The 16,707-nt window shown below is 41.8% G+C and overlaps 1 protein-coding gene across 5 annotated transcripts in view; it reads right to left on the bottom strand.

Annotated features, from left to right (window-relative positions):
• CCSER1 (coiled-coil serine rich protein 1) overlaps positions 1-16,707 on the bottom strand; it is a 726,914-nt gene that overhangs the window by 146,391 nt on the left and 563,816 nt on the right. For 3 of the 5 annotated variants that reach the window (XM_082236374.1, XM_082236377.1, XM_082236376.1), the window contains exon 10: positions 12,972-13,017. The exons of the other annotated variants lie outside the window; for them this stretch is intronic. In XM_082236374.1, the coding sequence (XP_082092500.1) occupies positions 12,972-13,017 (46 nt within the window). The remainder of the gene's footprint in view (positions 1-12,971; positions 13,018-16,707) is intronic. 5 annotated transcript variants of the gene reach the window in all.

Genomic DNA, 16,707 nt, shown 5'->3' with positions numbered 1-16,707 from the left:
CTTTATATTACCACTGACAGCATGGGCTCGCTTTATACACCATTGCTGTTCATGTCAAAGACACACAGCTAGTTTATTGCTTATTTTATTGCTGTTTTATTGTAGACAATAAGAGGCAGCTGAACCAGCATGAAGGGCAGAAATAGCATTGGAATTTCACTCTCTTATATTGACAGGACATTCACTTTACACAGATTTGCTATTCCCTTACGTCAAAGACTGTTGCACATTTGATTGCATAGTAATGCACTTTTGAATGCTCTGTGATATCTGGTACTGGCCATAAACATTTATCCATCTCTGTAGTACATGCATATTTAAATATATCTATCTTACATCTTTATGCAATTGTGCCTACTAGAGATAGTAATATTTATAAAACAGGAAAAATGATGCAATATATAATACTCCTAGGTTGGATCAAACAGAGTTCTAATGTTTGCATTTGCTTGCCTTACTTAGAAAAAGGTACGGTTCAAGAAGGTTCAGGACCCATTTAACAGTCTATGAACTTCAACCCAGCTCGCTTGAGATGGCGGTTTCTGCTATATTTTCTTCACTGTGTTTAAGACATTGCAAAAGGAAACAAGAAATTGACTGCAAAATTGTGCATCATATATATTTTCCTGATCTGTGCTGAAATTTTGTCACTTTTTAATAAGTAAAAAATCAGAAGAAGCTCATGCATTGCAACCAAAAATATACACATCTGTCACCCTAAAATCTAAATGTCATATAGATTGAGATGAATACCAGCTGCCTAACCTACAGGGCATACTTGTCAGTAACTACCCACTGCCAGTTCACAATGCAAGTTTTACTATTCAGCTGCTGTCCTTCACTGGAGTGAAGTGGATGTCGTTCATTATCTCACAGGGGAAAGAACAACGTGTTCAGCAAACATTGGTGTTGGTGGGTTGAGCTGAGTCCAGGAGGAAGGGCCATGGCTCAGTGGTAGAACAACTGATTTACATCAGAAGGTCCCATGATCAGTCCATGGCAGACCCCTGTATGAAACCCTGGTGAGCCAGTATGGACAGTACTGAACGAGAGGGGCCAATGGCAGGTTCCTATGTATTTTTGCTGGGAGTTCTTTGGTTGAGAAAGATGTTTTGCCTCTTGCCCACTAGCCCCAGTGCCTGCATCCTGTGCCATAGAATTTTATGGGATCTGGTGTGATTCAGATTCAGCGCCTATCTACACAGCTTCACTGCTTCATTTGAACGACCCACCTCTGGGGTTGCATTTCTTGATCATGTTAGATTAGAGCTGAAAACCTGAGATATATGAAGTCAAATGCAACTCGTGCATGGTGGGCACCCAAGGGCTTCAAAAACCTAAGAAAATTATGCACACACATGAAGACACACGCACAGCGACACACACACTTTTCTTATCTTGTTTTCCCTTTCTTTGCTCATGGCTGCTGCATTTCACGAATATTCTCCCCACTGCTACTGTCCCTAACATTAGCTTTCATTTAAAAGCTAATGTTTAAAAGCTGCATTTTAAACAGTATTCTAATTAATATTTTAATCAACTGTTTGTTTGTTTGTTTTGTTTTTAATGTTTTTACTGGATTTATATTCGGTGTTAGCTGCCCTGAGCCCGGTCTTGGCCGGGGAGGGCGGGGTATAAATAAAAATATATTATTATTATTAATTTCCTGAGCTGCATACTGCAAGCTGCTGAACAAGGGCAGGAATCACAGCTCTCATTTGGCCTTTAGATGCAATCTTACAGCAATACTTGACTGACTATGTGATGGTGACATAAATCCAAATAAGAGTGAGGCATTGTTTTCTTTTGTTGCTCTGAACTGGCTTTGTCACTCTGCCACATGGCCATATCTGATTGGCCTCTTGGCACTGTTACAAAGCAGAATTAGAGAGCAGCTACACATTGCTTAAGGGACACGGGTGGTGCTGTGGGTTAAACCACAGAACCAAGGGCTTGCCGATCAGAAGGTCGGCAGTTCGAATCCCCGCGACGGGGTGAGCTCCCGTTGTTCAGTCCCTGCTCCTGCCAACCTAGCAGTTCAAAAGCACCTCAAAGTGCAAGTAGATAAATAGGTACCGACCGCTCTGGCGGGAAGGTAAACAGCGTTTCCGTGCACTGCTCTGGTTCACCAGAAGCGGCTTAGTCATGCTGGCCACATGACCCGGAAGCTGTACACCGGCTCCCTCGGCCAATAAAGCGACATGAGCGCCGCAACCCCAGAGTCGTCCGTGACTGGACCTAATGGTCAGGGGTTCCTTTACCTTTACCTTTACACATTGCTTGCTGCACTCCCTATGGCATGGTGCAGCTGGGGGGGGGGGAGATCATCATCACAACATTTTCCACACCACCTATACCATTAAATGAGGCCCTGTTCTCAGTTTTCTCCACAAAATAAGGGAGACCCTTTCACAGCCCTTGAATAAAGCTGCAGACTTGCACTGGGAAAGATTTTGGGCTCAGCTCTGAAGTATTTTTCACTGAAAGTACAGATAGCTTCAATCACAATCCACACAGTCCCTCTAGTCTCATAGAAACTTTATCACAGCGGGTACAAGCTAATGCTTCATTTTCCCTGATTGAATTTCATAAAGTTTCACAACTGGAGGTTTCTCCTTGTATCTGTGTTAGGATTTTCCCCCTATAATTTTTTCTCAATGACGGAAGAGCACCAGCAGCTTTTTCCCAATGACAGTACACAGGGTTCCAGGTGCCTTCTGGTGTTCTAAACACGACTTCCATCCTCGTTCTAAAAGGGCTACATTGAAATTCACATACTTTGCTGCTTATATAGGCTGATCGTTACGCAAACTATATGTACTCCTGCCTGAATCAAAGGAAAGTTGTCTGCAAAGCACCAGCTATTTACATGATTAAACATCATTTCTAAGCTGGCCCAATACAGCATCCTTTGCTTTATCCAACACATCTCACCTTTCGTTTTCAATGGAGCCCCAAGATGACTTATGAAACAAAAAGGGAAAACAAAATAATATTGGAGAATCACAGTTAAAAATAAATAAATCAGCAGCTATCATAGTTATTTTTAAATGCCTTTGCTAATTTGGCACCTTCCAGATGTTTTAGATCACAACCCCTAACAGTTCCAGACAGTACACTGGGGCTGTTGGACATTGCGGTCTTAAGCATCTGGAAGGTACCAAATTGGCAAGGGCTGGTTGGGGAAGGTATATCTCTGCCACATGGCCAAGGAAATGAAATTATCCATCTGAAGAATAAATGAGATGGTCCTTCGCTTGTTCCAAATATCACACTATCAGAACATCACACTATTATGCATGAGGTTGTTTTGGAATAACCACTGGGCATTTCATCTACTGGCTATATTTCGGTTTGAGTTTTAGCAAGGCAATATGTTTGTCCACAGATCCTCCTTACAAGGACTGCAAGCACTTCAAGGTTGCTTTGGAGAGGAGTCAGTGAAGTTACCGTCTTGTGGATCTATGTGAAAACAACATTAAAAATACTCCCCACGAAGTAGACAATTTCACATATTCCTTCATGCTCCCATATACACAAACTCCAGGAATGCAGAAGCTCCAAGGATAATTCCGGTCACTTCTCTCTCTTTTGCCTGACACCCAGAAACATTTTCAAAACGAAGATTTAGATCAAGCCATGTATTATTAGACTTGCAGTAAATGTGCACAATTTTGCACGATGAGACATTAAGATTTCCAAAGAAGGCAGGCAATGAACATTAGGGGCACAAACCAGGCAAAGCTAGGTATTAAGTCATATTGATTTTGTGCCGCTTAGGTACACCTCCCGTGTTATTCAAAAACAGCTGCTTTTAGATCACTCCCTAGCTGACATTTCTTTGTGCATAATATTAAGGAATCCCAGAAATTGACTAGAAAGTACCTCCTCTGTTTCTGCACTGTAGTTAACAATTTTACTTACCTAGAAAAAAAACTTGACTGATTGGGGGGAATGCACACAAGGGGAATTCCTTAGCTAGTTTCACAGAAGTATGGATTTAATTTACTGCAGACCTGCCAATACAGTACAACAGCCTTTGCCAACCTTGTTCCTTCCAGATGTTTTGGACTGCAATCCCATCAGCCATGCTAGCTGAGACTGATGCAAGCTGTAGTCCAAACAACTGGAGGCTACAGACTGGTGATGACTGCAGTGGAGCATGTTGGTAAAGGAACTGCATTAGCTTGTGTTTACACAACAATGATGTAATTCAATTTGAAAATATTTGGTGAAAATATTTGTGTCCAGCAAAAGCACTTTAGACAGAGCCTTTTGCAGGAAGCTTTTGAAACGGAGGACACAAAGACCAAGTGGGGATGCTGGAAGCAGAAAGGGAGCAGTTGTTTTCTTCAAAGGCTGCTGGGAAAAAGGAAAAGGAAGTAGGCAGAATTCCATGTGGCTCCGGCAGCACCAAGACTGGCTGTCGCTTTCGGCCCAAGCTTGCTGAAGCTGTGAGAGGAGCAATGAGAGACCCTCCTGAGACATAATGTTCTGCACTCCCTCCACTGAAGGCTTCAGGTATAAATATGTGTAAAATAAACCATGCTTCTTGGTGCCTTGATTTCCAAATGGAAACACAACCCTGGTTAAATGCAGAGACCCATGGAATCTCTTGCTACCCCTTGGCAGAGACCGGGCTGGCCATGAATTTGAGTCAATACAGCTAGTGTCTCCTGAAGGTGGACAGGCCTGGGAAACACTGATTTATTCATGAGACGTAATGAAACACATATTTGCATTATAATAAACATCACAGTTTCAACTAACAAGTGAATTCCCACTGGAAAGGGACAAATCTTTGTAAGCCTATGTAGGCCCATGCACAAATCAGTTTGGCATACAGATGAGGTGGTGTGTTATTGTTATTTCTGACACCGGTTCCTTGTACCTTGTGGGATTCTGCAACAGAATTCCTCCGCACACTGAGGAGCCTTTTCAGGGGGTAAAGGAGAGCTGCCACAGAGATAGGGAGGCTGAAAAGCTGTGGTTTGTTTATGGAACACTGCACATGGCGCTTTGAATTCTGGTCTACGTTCTTCATAATACTAAACATGATGGTTCAGAAGTTTTAGAAGGAAGTGACTGTAATGACTGGGTTGAAGTGATTGGGTTTGTGCTCTTCTATCAAAGTCTAGAGGACATTTGTTTCACCCTCCTCAAATTGTTTAGGACTCCTTCATGAGGGTTACTTCATTTTCACCCAGGCAATATCTGTCTCCATGGAAACAGAAAGAGCAGTGAGAATGCAGAACTCGCCTGGCAGATTCTAAATCCTATTCCTACTTCCGTTTTGATTGACAGAGAAACTTGTTCAACAATTACCAGAAGGGGCAGGGGAAAAGAATCTGATACTGCACGGGTTAACGAATATTGTCTCTTCCCTTCATACGAATCATTGATTTTTCTGGGGAAATTTAATTTTAAGAAGCATGAAGCGCTAAATGAAAATCTGTTTGATGAATACAACACAATTGTATTTTTAAATTAGCCTGCCTCTAGGACTAATAAGAGGGATTTAAAAACCAAAGCAATAAGATAATGAACAAAACCAAATATACATGCCAAAGATCCGACAGAAGGTACATGGCATGACTTTTTACAAATGAGCTCTAAGTCAGTTTCAGGTACTCTCTCACGTATGTTTCCAGTGTTTTAGAATGAATGCTGTTTTTAAAACTTTCGTTCTGCTAATAGCAGTTTCCATGGAAACAAGAAAGAACACCACAACCACTGGGAGAAGAATTAGAGGCATCTATATATTTAGCCCACTATAAGGAAGATAAGAGGCCATGCTCCAAATTAATGGCAAAATATCCTTTGATTTCTGCGGGAGCATGGAAGAACAAAAACACTTGGAAATTAATTTTTTCAGCTTGGAGACATAGCCAATCCTTATCCTAATTAAAAGCTTCCCACATATCCCAAGTTTAGGAACGGACAATTAAAAACGCCATTGAGGTTGCAACCCTATACAGGTATCTCACCCCCAGTTGCATGTGATTGACTCACGTGCAACCGTTTATATGCAGGGAAATATATAAATAATTCCATTCAAACCTGGAAATGGCGGGAAAGAACTGGAGAGTCCTTGTGGCTCACGAGGAGATTTTCCCCGGAGCCTGAAGAGGACATCAGTGGGGGCAGAAGAAGCCCTGAAGAGACGGGAGGTGCAGCGGGGCTTTCTTTAGGCTGCTCAGCCTCCCCATCTTAACAGCTGGTGCATGTGATATTGCAGCAGCAGCCACTTCTCCATGTGTCCTCCATCCAGCCCCCAAATTTCTATTCTAGTTTTGGATATTTGAGGGTACAGAATCTTTGGACTGGATTGGAGAAACAGTGGCAGAGAGGGTGTTTACAGAGTGTTTTGAGGGTACTCCCAAATTAGGAGATTTTCATTTGTGGGGGCAGAACATAACCCCCATGTAAGTGGGAGGGGCACCTGTACTGACTTAACCGGAAGTCAGTCCCAGTAAGACTTAGACATGCGTAGGACCACATTTCTGGCTCTCTAGCATAAACCCACAATCTATCCCCCCCCCCATGCAAATTCTAAAGGAAAAATTAAACTCCAAAAGGTTCTACAGAAAAAAATATATTCTAATGGGTTTGAGGAACAGATAATGCTGGAATTCAAACTTTCCAAATTATGATTCTTGCTGAAATCTATTTACTCCCCTTTTGAGGATCTGAACATGGAACCACCAGATCTGAGGTTAAGACATAGTCTATTGACCTACCATGATAGGGAAAAACAGGGTGTACAGCTTTGCCCTCGGTGATTAGAAGGCAGTAGGAAGCCTTTGGATGGAACAGCCCTGCTCATTATGCATATAAGGAACCTGGACTTCTGCTCCCAGCAGCATAGAACCTTCTTCCTGAGTCCTGCTGAATTCCAGAGCCTAGCTTTTCCAAATTACTCCAGGTAAAGGAAACACCCTCCGGGTCAACATTTGAGCAAGGTCTAGCCTTGGAATCTGCATCACAACCTGAAAAGGGTTCAGAATTAACTGCTGGGTGTCAGTTACAGATGGGTAGCCGTGTTGGTCTGCCATAGTCAAAATAAAAAAATTCCTTCCTGTAGCACCTTAAAGACCAACTAAGTTAGTTCTTGGTATAAGCTTTCGTGTGCATGCACACTTCTTCAGATACGGCGGTATTGGAAAGTTGTCTGTGAGCCTCCTGTATGTAGTCAGTTTTGTTCATGATGACGACAGCTCCCCCTTTGTCTGCTTCTTTAATTATAATGTTTGGGTTGTTTCTGAGATTATCTATGGCTCTCCTTTCAGCATGGTTTAGATTTTGTTGTAAGCGATGGTGTTTTCTGGTTACATCTGTTTGGATTCTGTGGCGGAAGCAGTCAATGTACAAGTCCAGTGTGGTATTGCGTCCATCAGGAGGGGTCCATGTGGAGTCCCTTTTTGTGTAACACTTTTTCAGTGGTAGTTGGTAGTCAGTGTTCTGTTGGGAGGGTGGTTGTTGTTCTCCACTGGGGTGAGAGGTGTTGTGTTGTGAAGTTGTTGTTTGTTCTGATTTGTCTTGTTGTTGTGTGTGTTGAAAATACTCCTTCAGGCGTAAACGGCGGAAAAATGCTTCCAAGTCCCCGTAGAACTGGATCATGTGTGGGGATTTGGCAGGGCAGAATGACAGTCCACGTGAAAGGACTGATTCCTCGGCTGGGCTGAGTGCTTGCTGTGAGAGATTGACAATATTGTTGATTTTGTTTTGATTAGTAGCCTGTAGGTTGGAAAGGTTAGAGAGTTTCTTGTTTTTCTGTTTTTTCAGTAGCTCCAGTTGAGAGTGGTAAATGTTTTGTTTTTCCTTTTGGAACTCTTGCCAAGCTTGGTGGTTCCTGATAGAGTTGTCTAATACAAGGAGTTCCTCCTTTATTAGCTTCTGTTTAGAGTAGAGAACGCTGATCAGATGTTTGAGCAGCTTCTTAGAGAAAGTGTTGCATAGTTTTCTTGCATATTCAGTGGGATACGTGGATAGGTGATGGACAACTACCTGACATTCAGAAGACATCTTAAGGCGGCCCTATTCAGGGAAGCTTTTAATGTATGATATTTTAGTGTTTTTTGGGTTTCTGTGGAAGCCGCCCAGAGTGGCTGGGGAAACCCAGCCAGATGGGCGGGGTACAAATAATAAATTATTATTATTATTATTATTATTATTATTATTATTATTATTATTATTATTGTAGAGGGTTCTTAATTCTAAGACCCTTGGGTATAATGTCCAGGTTCTTGCATTTAGTAAGAAAGAAGATATCAGTCTGTACCTGTGCAAGTTTCTTGGTGAGGTTGATGGACTTCCATTTCATGCGGCTCAATGTGGTGCCTTCCATGGTTCCAGTTACAGATGGGTAGCCGTGTTGGTCTGCCATAGTCAAAATAAAAAAATTCCTTCCTGTAGCACCTTAAAGACCAACTAAGTTAGTTCTTGGTATAAGCTTTCGTGTGCATGCACACTTATGCTGGGTGTCAGCGTATCACATTACATGACACACACACACACACACAAAAAAAAAACACTTTAAAAAAAGCACCCACCCATTATAGAAGTTTTCAGAAAAAACAATTCTATCAAAAATCAATTGTATTATAGAAATCCCACCTACCCTTTATATGAAAAGGCATATAATTCTTCACATGCTCTTTCTATTCTTTCTCCATGCTCAGTTTGTTCTTAATAAGTACATTAGAACATTAAGACAAGCCTGCTGGATCAGGCCAGTGGCCCATCTAGTCGAGACTCCTGCTGTCACAGTGGACAGCCAGATGCAGATGGGAACCATGGGAGGTGGACCTGAATACAAAAGCATTCTCTCCACCTGCAGTTTCCAGGAACTGGTATTCCAAAACATCTTATTTCTGGCAGTTGAGATGGATCACAGCCCTCAAGGTTAGCAGCTACAGTTAGCCTCGTTCTCCACGAATCTGTCTAATCCTCCTTTTAAGCCGCCCAAGTTGGTGGCCATTAGTATTGCTTTTAGGAGCAAATTCCATAATTTAACTGTGCACTCTGTGAAGAAGTATTTTCTTAGTCGCACACACGCATTATGCACCAACCAACTTTTAAAAGGAATAAGATGGAGGCCCCTCTCACTTACCCTCAGATCCTCAGTCCTGGATTACTTCATACGTACAGAAAATATTTGCTCAGATATATCTGTCTCCAAATGTAAGTTTTAAAAAAGTCCTCTAAGACACCTCATACAACCATCCTTTTAAGGCTGAATGAGAGACTGGAAGACTACTCTGTTTCGTTAATAAATTCTGATCTAGACATCTGCACTTACCAGGGTGAAAGTTTACAATGTGTCATGTGAGCTTTTGTGTTAAACAGAAGTCTTTCCTCTGGCTGAATGTAATTAAAAACAGGAAAATAGATGTTTCTGGCTGGGAGAGGGCAGAGTTTAGCCCTGCCTGCAGTCTGTTCAGTCTTAAGGTGACAGCAGAAAAAGTTCCTGCAGACCAAAATTTAAAAGCGTGCCTCATTTATTTACAACATTTCTGCACGGGGTTTTTTGTCCTGACAGTTTTCTAAAGTGGTTTACATAAAATATCAAGCATGGTGGACTAAAGGAACAGGTCAGAAGCATGATACCGTGCACATTCTTATGCATATCTATTCAAAAGTAAGTCTCATTAATTTTAGTTTATTCCCAGGTTAAGTGTTTTCTGGAGCAGTTACTAAATTCTGTCTGGCATCAGTGCTGAAGGACAAAATTTGACTCAAGGACCAGAGCTCAGCAGGTCTTAGTACCAGAACCTATTTTGAATGCCGTATCTCAGTCAAAGGAATATGACCTCTGAGCCTGTATCCACCAGCAGGCTTCAAACATAAAGAGCCTCCATATTTTGAGGATCAGAGCAAAGAGCTTGGGAAGTACAAGGATAAGGCCCACAATAAAATGAGGCAATACAGAGAAAGACATCATCATTTGTCCCCTGGAAAAATCATTAGGCCAGTGAACTACCGAAGCTCCTTTCGCTATACCATTTACAAACAAGTGCAGGCAATTAAAACCACCAGCAAGTACTCATAATTTCAGGTGCACTCCTTCTGACATATCCAAAGATATCTGTCCCAGTGACAGACAACAAGCTCAGTAAAACTTTGCCAAATGCTCCTTTTGTGTAACTGAGCATGTACACGCCTGCTTTTTTACTCAAAGCACATAGGAGGCAGGCACCAGTAAATAAACAACACAAGAGATTTCCTAAAGGGGTTTGGGGCTTCTTCCTCACACTCGTCCAGTGGCAGCAGTGCAGGACTTCCTCTAAAGATCATAGCAGCTAGGCGATGTTTTGGTGGGCTAGGGCTGAGAGAGAATAGAACTTGTGGAAGTGTCAATCTGCCTATATGAGTCAAAAGGTCTTGTTCTCTGACTCCCTCTGCAAATTCTCATCACCTCATCCCCTTCTGCAAGCAAGCATCCCCTGACTGGAAAACCATACTTTTGGACACTTCCCCCCTCCTTTCACCTCTTCTCGAACCCCCCTCCCCCAGCGACTCTATACAAGGAGTGTGCAATCTTCTGCTACACAGTAGGGTGAATCTACCCTTCTAGGATCTACCTGGAGTATCAGTTCAATGCCAGTTTGCTCATAGCCTCCATTATAACAGCTTTTTGGGCCACAATTCTTCAACTTTACAGTGGTACCTTGGGTTACAGACGCTTCAGGTTACAGACTCCGCTAACCACCCAGAAATAGAACCTCGGGTTAAGAACTTTGCTTCAGGATGAGAACAGAAATTGTGCGGCGGCAGTGGGAGGCCCCATTAGCTAAAGTGGTACCTCAGGTTAAGAACAGTTTAAGCTTAAGAACGGACCTCCAGAACGAATTAAGTTCTTAACCAGAGGTACCACTGTATTTCTTTTGAATGTGTAAGTGACCTAGAGATTGAGTCAGTGCCCCTCAGCCTGCAATTTCTGCATCCCTACAAGTACTGGCTGTTTCATTGTGCTCACTAATGATCATAGGATCCACAAGATCATAGGAAGAGGATGAGCCAGACCATTGCTCCTTCTAGTTTAGTATTACCTAACCCAGGTGCCCTTCAGATGTCTTGGACTGTAATTCGCATCAGCCCCAGCCAGCATGGCCAGTAGACAGGGCTGATGGAAAGAATATTTGTTCATTTAGAGATATTGATACAGACCATTTAATCACTGGACTCTCTAAGCAGTATATGTGATAAAATTATTGAGAGCGCCCAGCTAAAAGCCACAAAACTCTTATCAATAATAGTAGTCTAAAACAGGCTGGGGAAGGCTGGTTGGAGCTGACTCGCAGCATTTCTCAAGAGCTTTGCTCTGAGCTACTGTCATTCACTGTATAATCTTCTCAGGACCAAGGAGGTTGCATGTTTACTGGAAGTAACGATACAATAGTGGCATCATTCCACTAGAGGAAATATCAGGTGAAGGGAAATCTCACGGATGCATCTACCAATAATTTTGAAGACCATGAAATCCTGTGTCAAGATCTAGACAGGCGTGTTTGCTTTGGATGAAAAGCGTGTCGACATCTCAAAATCCAGCTCTTATTAAATTCCTCCATCTCCACCTTGAGGACATCTTGTTCCCATCAACCGCCTTACAGAAAGCTCCTCTCCTTTAATTAATCCAGGCATTCAGAAAGCCGAGTCTTAACGAGGAGTAATTCCTCATCTCCTTCTACCTTCATTAATAATAGCACAGTTAATCCTTCCATCCTTTCTCAGGAGCCGTAATTCCATCTAGCAAAGTCAAACTCTTCCCATAGTGTCACAAGGGAGAGACCGTCATCACACAGATTACATTCTTTCTGTTTTCACAAGACCCGTATCAGCAGACAAATGTTATTAAGCACTTTTTTCACCCCAATTGATCCATATTATCAGCCTCGGTGAATGTGATGCAAGCAACAAGACTGGCAACAATGAAAGAGAAGCATTGTTTCAACTGGACTGCGCTTGGTGAAGAAGCCAGCAATGTCATGTGATGATGAATTGGCAAATTGGCATTCATCGCTGTGATGCATTGTGCGATAACCATAATTGATGCAGTGCACTGCTGTAGCATATTATGTGCATGTGGAACAGAATGGATGCCCCGCAAATGGACACGCTAATGGGGAAAGGCAAAGAGAGAGAGAGGAAGGGAGGAAGAAATAGGCAGAAGTGGGATTTGGGGGGAAAAAAGAAAAAGTTCTAAAAGTCAGACTACCTTTGGAGGTTCTGCATGTTTAACCTACACCGATCTCATTTGTAACACACTGATCTTAAGACAAGCAGGTTGGTTGGCAGGTAACTCACTCTGCACTGTCATTAGAACTGAAAAACTAATTCTGTGATCTTGCAAAATTCTACCTTTTCGTACAGAGTAGGTAGCTTATTATTGCAACTTCCTGAGATTTCTCAGGTGCTCTCTGCAGGTTAATCGGAAGCAACGGCCCCAAAGCAGCCAAGGTGGTGGAGCCTTGACTGGAAGCTGCTTAAAACTGCATTTTAAAATAATAATAAAAAAAGACCTAACAAGTTGTTTTAGATTTTGCTTGCCTGACTGAGGGTAATTGGACAGGAAAATTTAACAAGAAGCTAGAAACAAGGTCCTTAACTAGCCTCAATTTCGTACGGTGCTAGAGAGCAAGACATGCACCAGCTTCAACAGAATGCATGACGGCTCAAGCCAAACAAGCATATTTCTTCAGACTTTGAGTCATCGTGGAGTTTTTCCAACTTTCATCACAGCTCTATGGAGCACAGGGGTTGCCCTCAATGACAGCTGCGCTGGACGAAGGACAGACCAAATAAGGAAAGAAGGGTGTGTTGTTAGCTACAAACACGTTACAGGCAATATGCAACACTGCTGGTTGCATATTGACCTTGGGGTGTGTCATCTCTATCAACATGCCATGCTATACAGCACATGAACACATATAGTCATCTTTACAACACAGAGCAGAATTTAAGAGACTCACATAATTGCCTGCGAGAAGGAACAGGAGCACTTCCATAAGCTGTGCCCTGTAAATAAAACACATTTTTTTTTGGAGCAAGGGGTGTCAGCATTTAATAGTCACAGCAAATTAAAAATGGCGAGGAAATGATGGCACTAAAAGAGAGGAAGAGAAAGAGAGAGACTTCCGACAAATAACGCATCTTGTTTACCGGAGAGGGAAAGAAATTACAGCATATGACAGGCACTTTCAAACTTGTCAGAAATCAGGCTGAGTGAAAAGGAGTGTGCATGGATTACATATTAATGTGGCCTCCTTAAGAGAACAAGTTCCTTTACCCAAGATGCTTAACTGAAGTTGTTGATCGCTGTTTGTTTCCAGGTTCTCTAATGGTTCACAGTGCTTATCGAAAACAACAATCAGGTTCCCACAGTCTCCAACAGTTTACGGCAAATGTGTTACATGAATGCCTTAAATTTTGTGACCATCAACCATTTCACAAGAATACAGTTTCTGTGAATGTTTGAAATGTCGGGGATGGTTGAGTGGATGTTGACAGCTATCTAAGTAGTCATTTGTGCATGTATAAAAAGCAGGACATGTAGAGTTAGCATAGATGCAGGCTGCATTCACATGCCAGTTTGTTCTGTTTCCCTGGTGTCTACCTAACCTTTAATTCCTGCATTATATTTCAGCTTTCACACAATATAAAAGCCACTTCCAGAAATATAACAGAATATAGTCCATCTTTGGTGCCTATTTCCTGTTATGTTCTTCTGGGGTGGGGCGGGGAGCACACTGGCAAATAACATGGAAATGAATGCTAAACTTGCACTATATTCTGCTTTATTTCATGCCATGTGACAGCTCATGTATAATGGGGAAATGAGCAGTTAAGGGAACATTGGGGAAATGGAATAAACTGCTGTGTGAATGCAGCCACAAATAGGCAATCATACAATTCACGTGTGGTTATCAGCAGTCACATGTTAACATTGACAGTGACCATATTTTGAACATTCACTAAAGAAGGAGTTGCCAAGCCAAATTCCACCTTGTTTTATAACAAGGTTTCTTTCCTCTTTCTTTCCCCCCTATCTTGTGGCAAAAAAACCCACACATATCTGAATCCTGTCCAGTTCAGTCCGGGGCTTGCTCTGATCACAGGAAGGGTCATGGCTTTTTCAGTCCAGGCCAGTTGAGGAGAGTACACAACAGTGCAAGAAGGAGGTTGACGAGAATAATGCCAGAGGAGATACAAAAGATCAGAAAATGTCTAGAAGGTGATTTTTGTTGTTGCAGTAAGATAGGAAAGATAAAAGGACTGCTTATGATTTGCCCAGAGAAAAGAAGATGGGTTGGTACAGTGGAGAAGAAGAATCCAAGCACATAGGAAATGTTGAAAAGATACAGAAAGAATAGGCAGTGTTCATTATCCTCAAAAGTAGATTAATAATTATTATTATTATTTTATTATTTATATGCCACCCATCTTACTGGGCTGCCCCAGCTACTCTGGGCAACTCCCAACATAATATTAAAAACACAATAAAACATCAATGTGGTGTCTGCCGTATGTGGTGGACTACAATTTGCCTCAGTCCCAGCCAGCATGACCAATAGTCATGCAAGATGGGCATTGGAGTCCACAAGATATGGAGGGTACCACATTGGCTACCCTTGTCCTAACCACTCAAATGAAGACTATGGTTTTAAAATACTGTTAAACTTAATTGAAGTTCCTAAGCATGAAGACTGGAAGACGCCTTACAACATACTCTGTATCTACTTCAACACCTGGGCATTCATTGCTGACTGACCAGCTGATATCAAGAGTATTTCCTGAAGGCATATACTGTATTTTTTGCTCTATAAGACTCACTTTTTCCCTCCTAAAAAGTAAGGGGAAATGTGTGTGCGTCTTATGGAGCGAATGCAGGATGCACAGCTATCCCAGAAGCCAGAACAGCAAGAGGGATTGCTGCTTTCACTGCGCAGCAATCCCTCTAGCTGTTCTGGATTCTGAGACTCAGAATATTTTTTTTCCTTGTTTTCCTCCTCCAAAAACTAGGTGCATCTTGTGGTCTGGTGCGTCTTATAGAGCGAAAAATACGGTAGTTTGAAAACTGCTGCAAAATATGATTCACTGGGTCCCATCTAGCTCTATGACCTTGTGATATCTGAACATGGGTTAGCTAACTATCTTAGTTAGGTGTGCGACTTATTTTTATCGCAGGTGCATGGTTTGGTATCACGATGACTTGTGCACATACTCGATAATCCTTCCGCTTGGGTAACATAGCAAGAGACATAGCAAGTTTGCTACAGAAAGGCTGCATATGGTTAAAACTTAATATGCTTCAGATAATAGAAAAGTACTAGAAGGAGAACGGCTAGAAGACTATAGAGATGAATCCTAGAGGAAATAAATGTACCCTGGGGTAAAAATTTCCAAAAGAAACATAATAAGTTCACAAGTTCAGAAGATGCAAATTCTGCAAAAAATCAGAAACCTGGATTTCTTTCAACTGTCCCTTCATCTGTGCTCCATACATTGCCTGGTCACAGTTGAAAACTAGTCAAGCTATAAACACTGATGTAAATAATTATGGAATTGATACCATTTAAAAGTTCATTAGATACTTCTTATTCAGTGTCTTGAAGCTACAGTAATTAACTTTTAATAAGCATACAGTAGGATGTCTCTTCAGTGACCAATAAAACTGGGATGTGTAACCACCAGGCTGGTTAAACAAAGTACAGCAAATGCTTTAGGCTAAAGTTTAGAGAAAGTTTTTTTCATTACAGAAAGGCTGCGTTGACCACATTGAACTTTGCATCATTACAAATCTATTTGTGTTGTTGCAAACGATTTGAAGCCGAAACAAGTTTTACAGACAGGGCGAGTGCCCCTAACTTACTGAGGACCACTCACGCAGAGCAATATATTGTGTGATTTGGTGTTACAAGAATATAACCACCAGCAGCCATTTCTGCAATTATAGCAGCAGGATTTTTCTGGCACAAAAACCACTGCTGTCTGCATCTATGCATCACCAATTCACATTTCTGGCTTGCCCCGAGGAATATCCCAGTGGTCAGTGTCCCACATTGTTTTTAAAGGCATTGTGGTGGATATGATTTGAACGTCACAAGCTGGTCCTTTCTCTTATCCTCTTTGTGACTGGAAGAAGCTGCTGGAGTTTAAAGAACTAGCCTAGAGGTAATGGACAGAATGATTTCTGGTTGTTGAGATGCCACCACGAGTTCCCTTTATGCTCCAGCCCTCCTATTCCCCCCACAATATTTTTTACATTTTCTCAAGCTCCCTTTTTGTACCAATCCCTACTCGTCTCCATATGCTTCCCGACCCAGGGTGGGAGGATGGGAGAAGAAAGGGAAGCTCCCAGGTGAGAGCTGGGAGGCTTCACCTTTCTCTGTGTGGGACAAATGCTGTGTGGGATAACTGCTCTTTCATCTTGTGAAAGAGGACTTTGTATTCTCCTTTTTTGGTTTAGATTAGTTTCTTATTGCAATGTATTATGAAAAGTCTTAATAAAATCATATATATATATATATATATATATATATATATATATATATATATATATAAATATCCTGGGGGAAATTAAGGATCTTGGTGGGTTTGGAAGTGGAAGGCATGAAAAGTAAACAATTCCAACTTGAACCCTGAATGATAAAAGGAACATGGATGGATTAGGCTACAATTTAATTACACAAAGGAGATTTAAAAATA

Source organism: Podarcis vaucheri, assembly GCF_965113315.1.
Source record: "Podarcis vaucheri genome assembly, chromosome: 9".
NCBI classification, from domain to species: domain Eukaryota; kingdom Metazoa; phylum Chordata; class Lepidosauria; order Squamata; family Lacertidae; genus Podarcis; species Podarcis vaucheri.
This window is presented reverse-complemented; position numbering and strand designations above follow the sequence as displayed.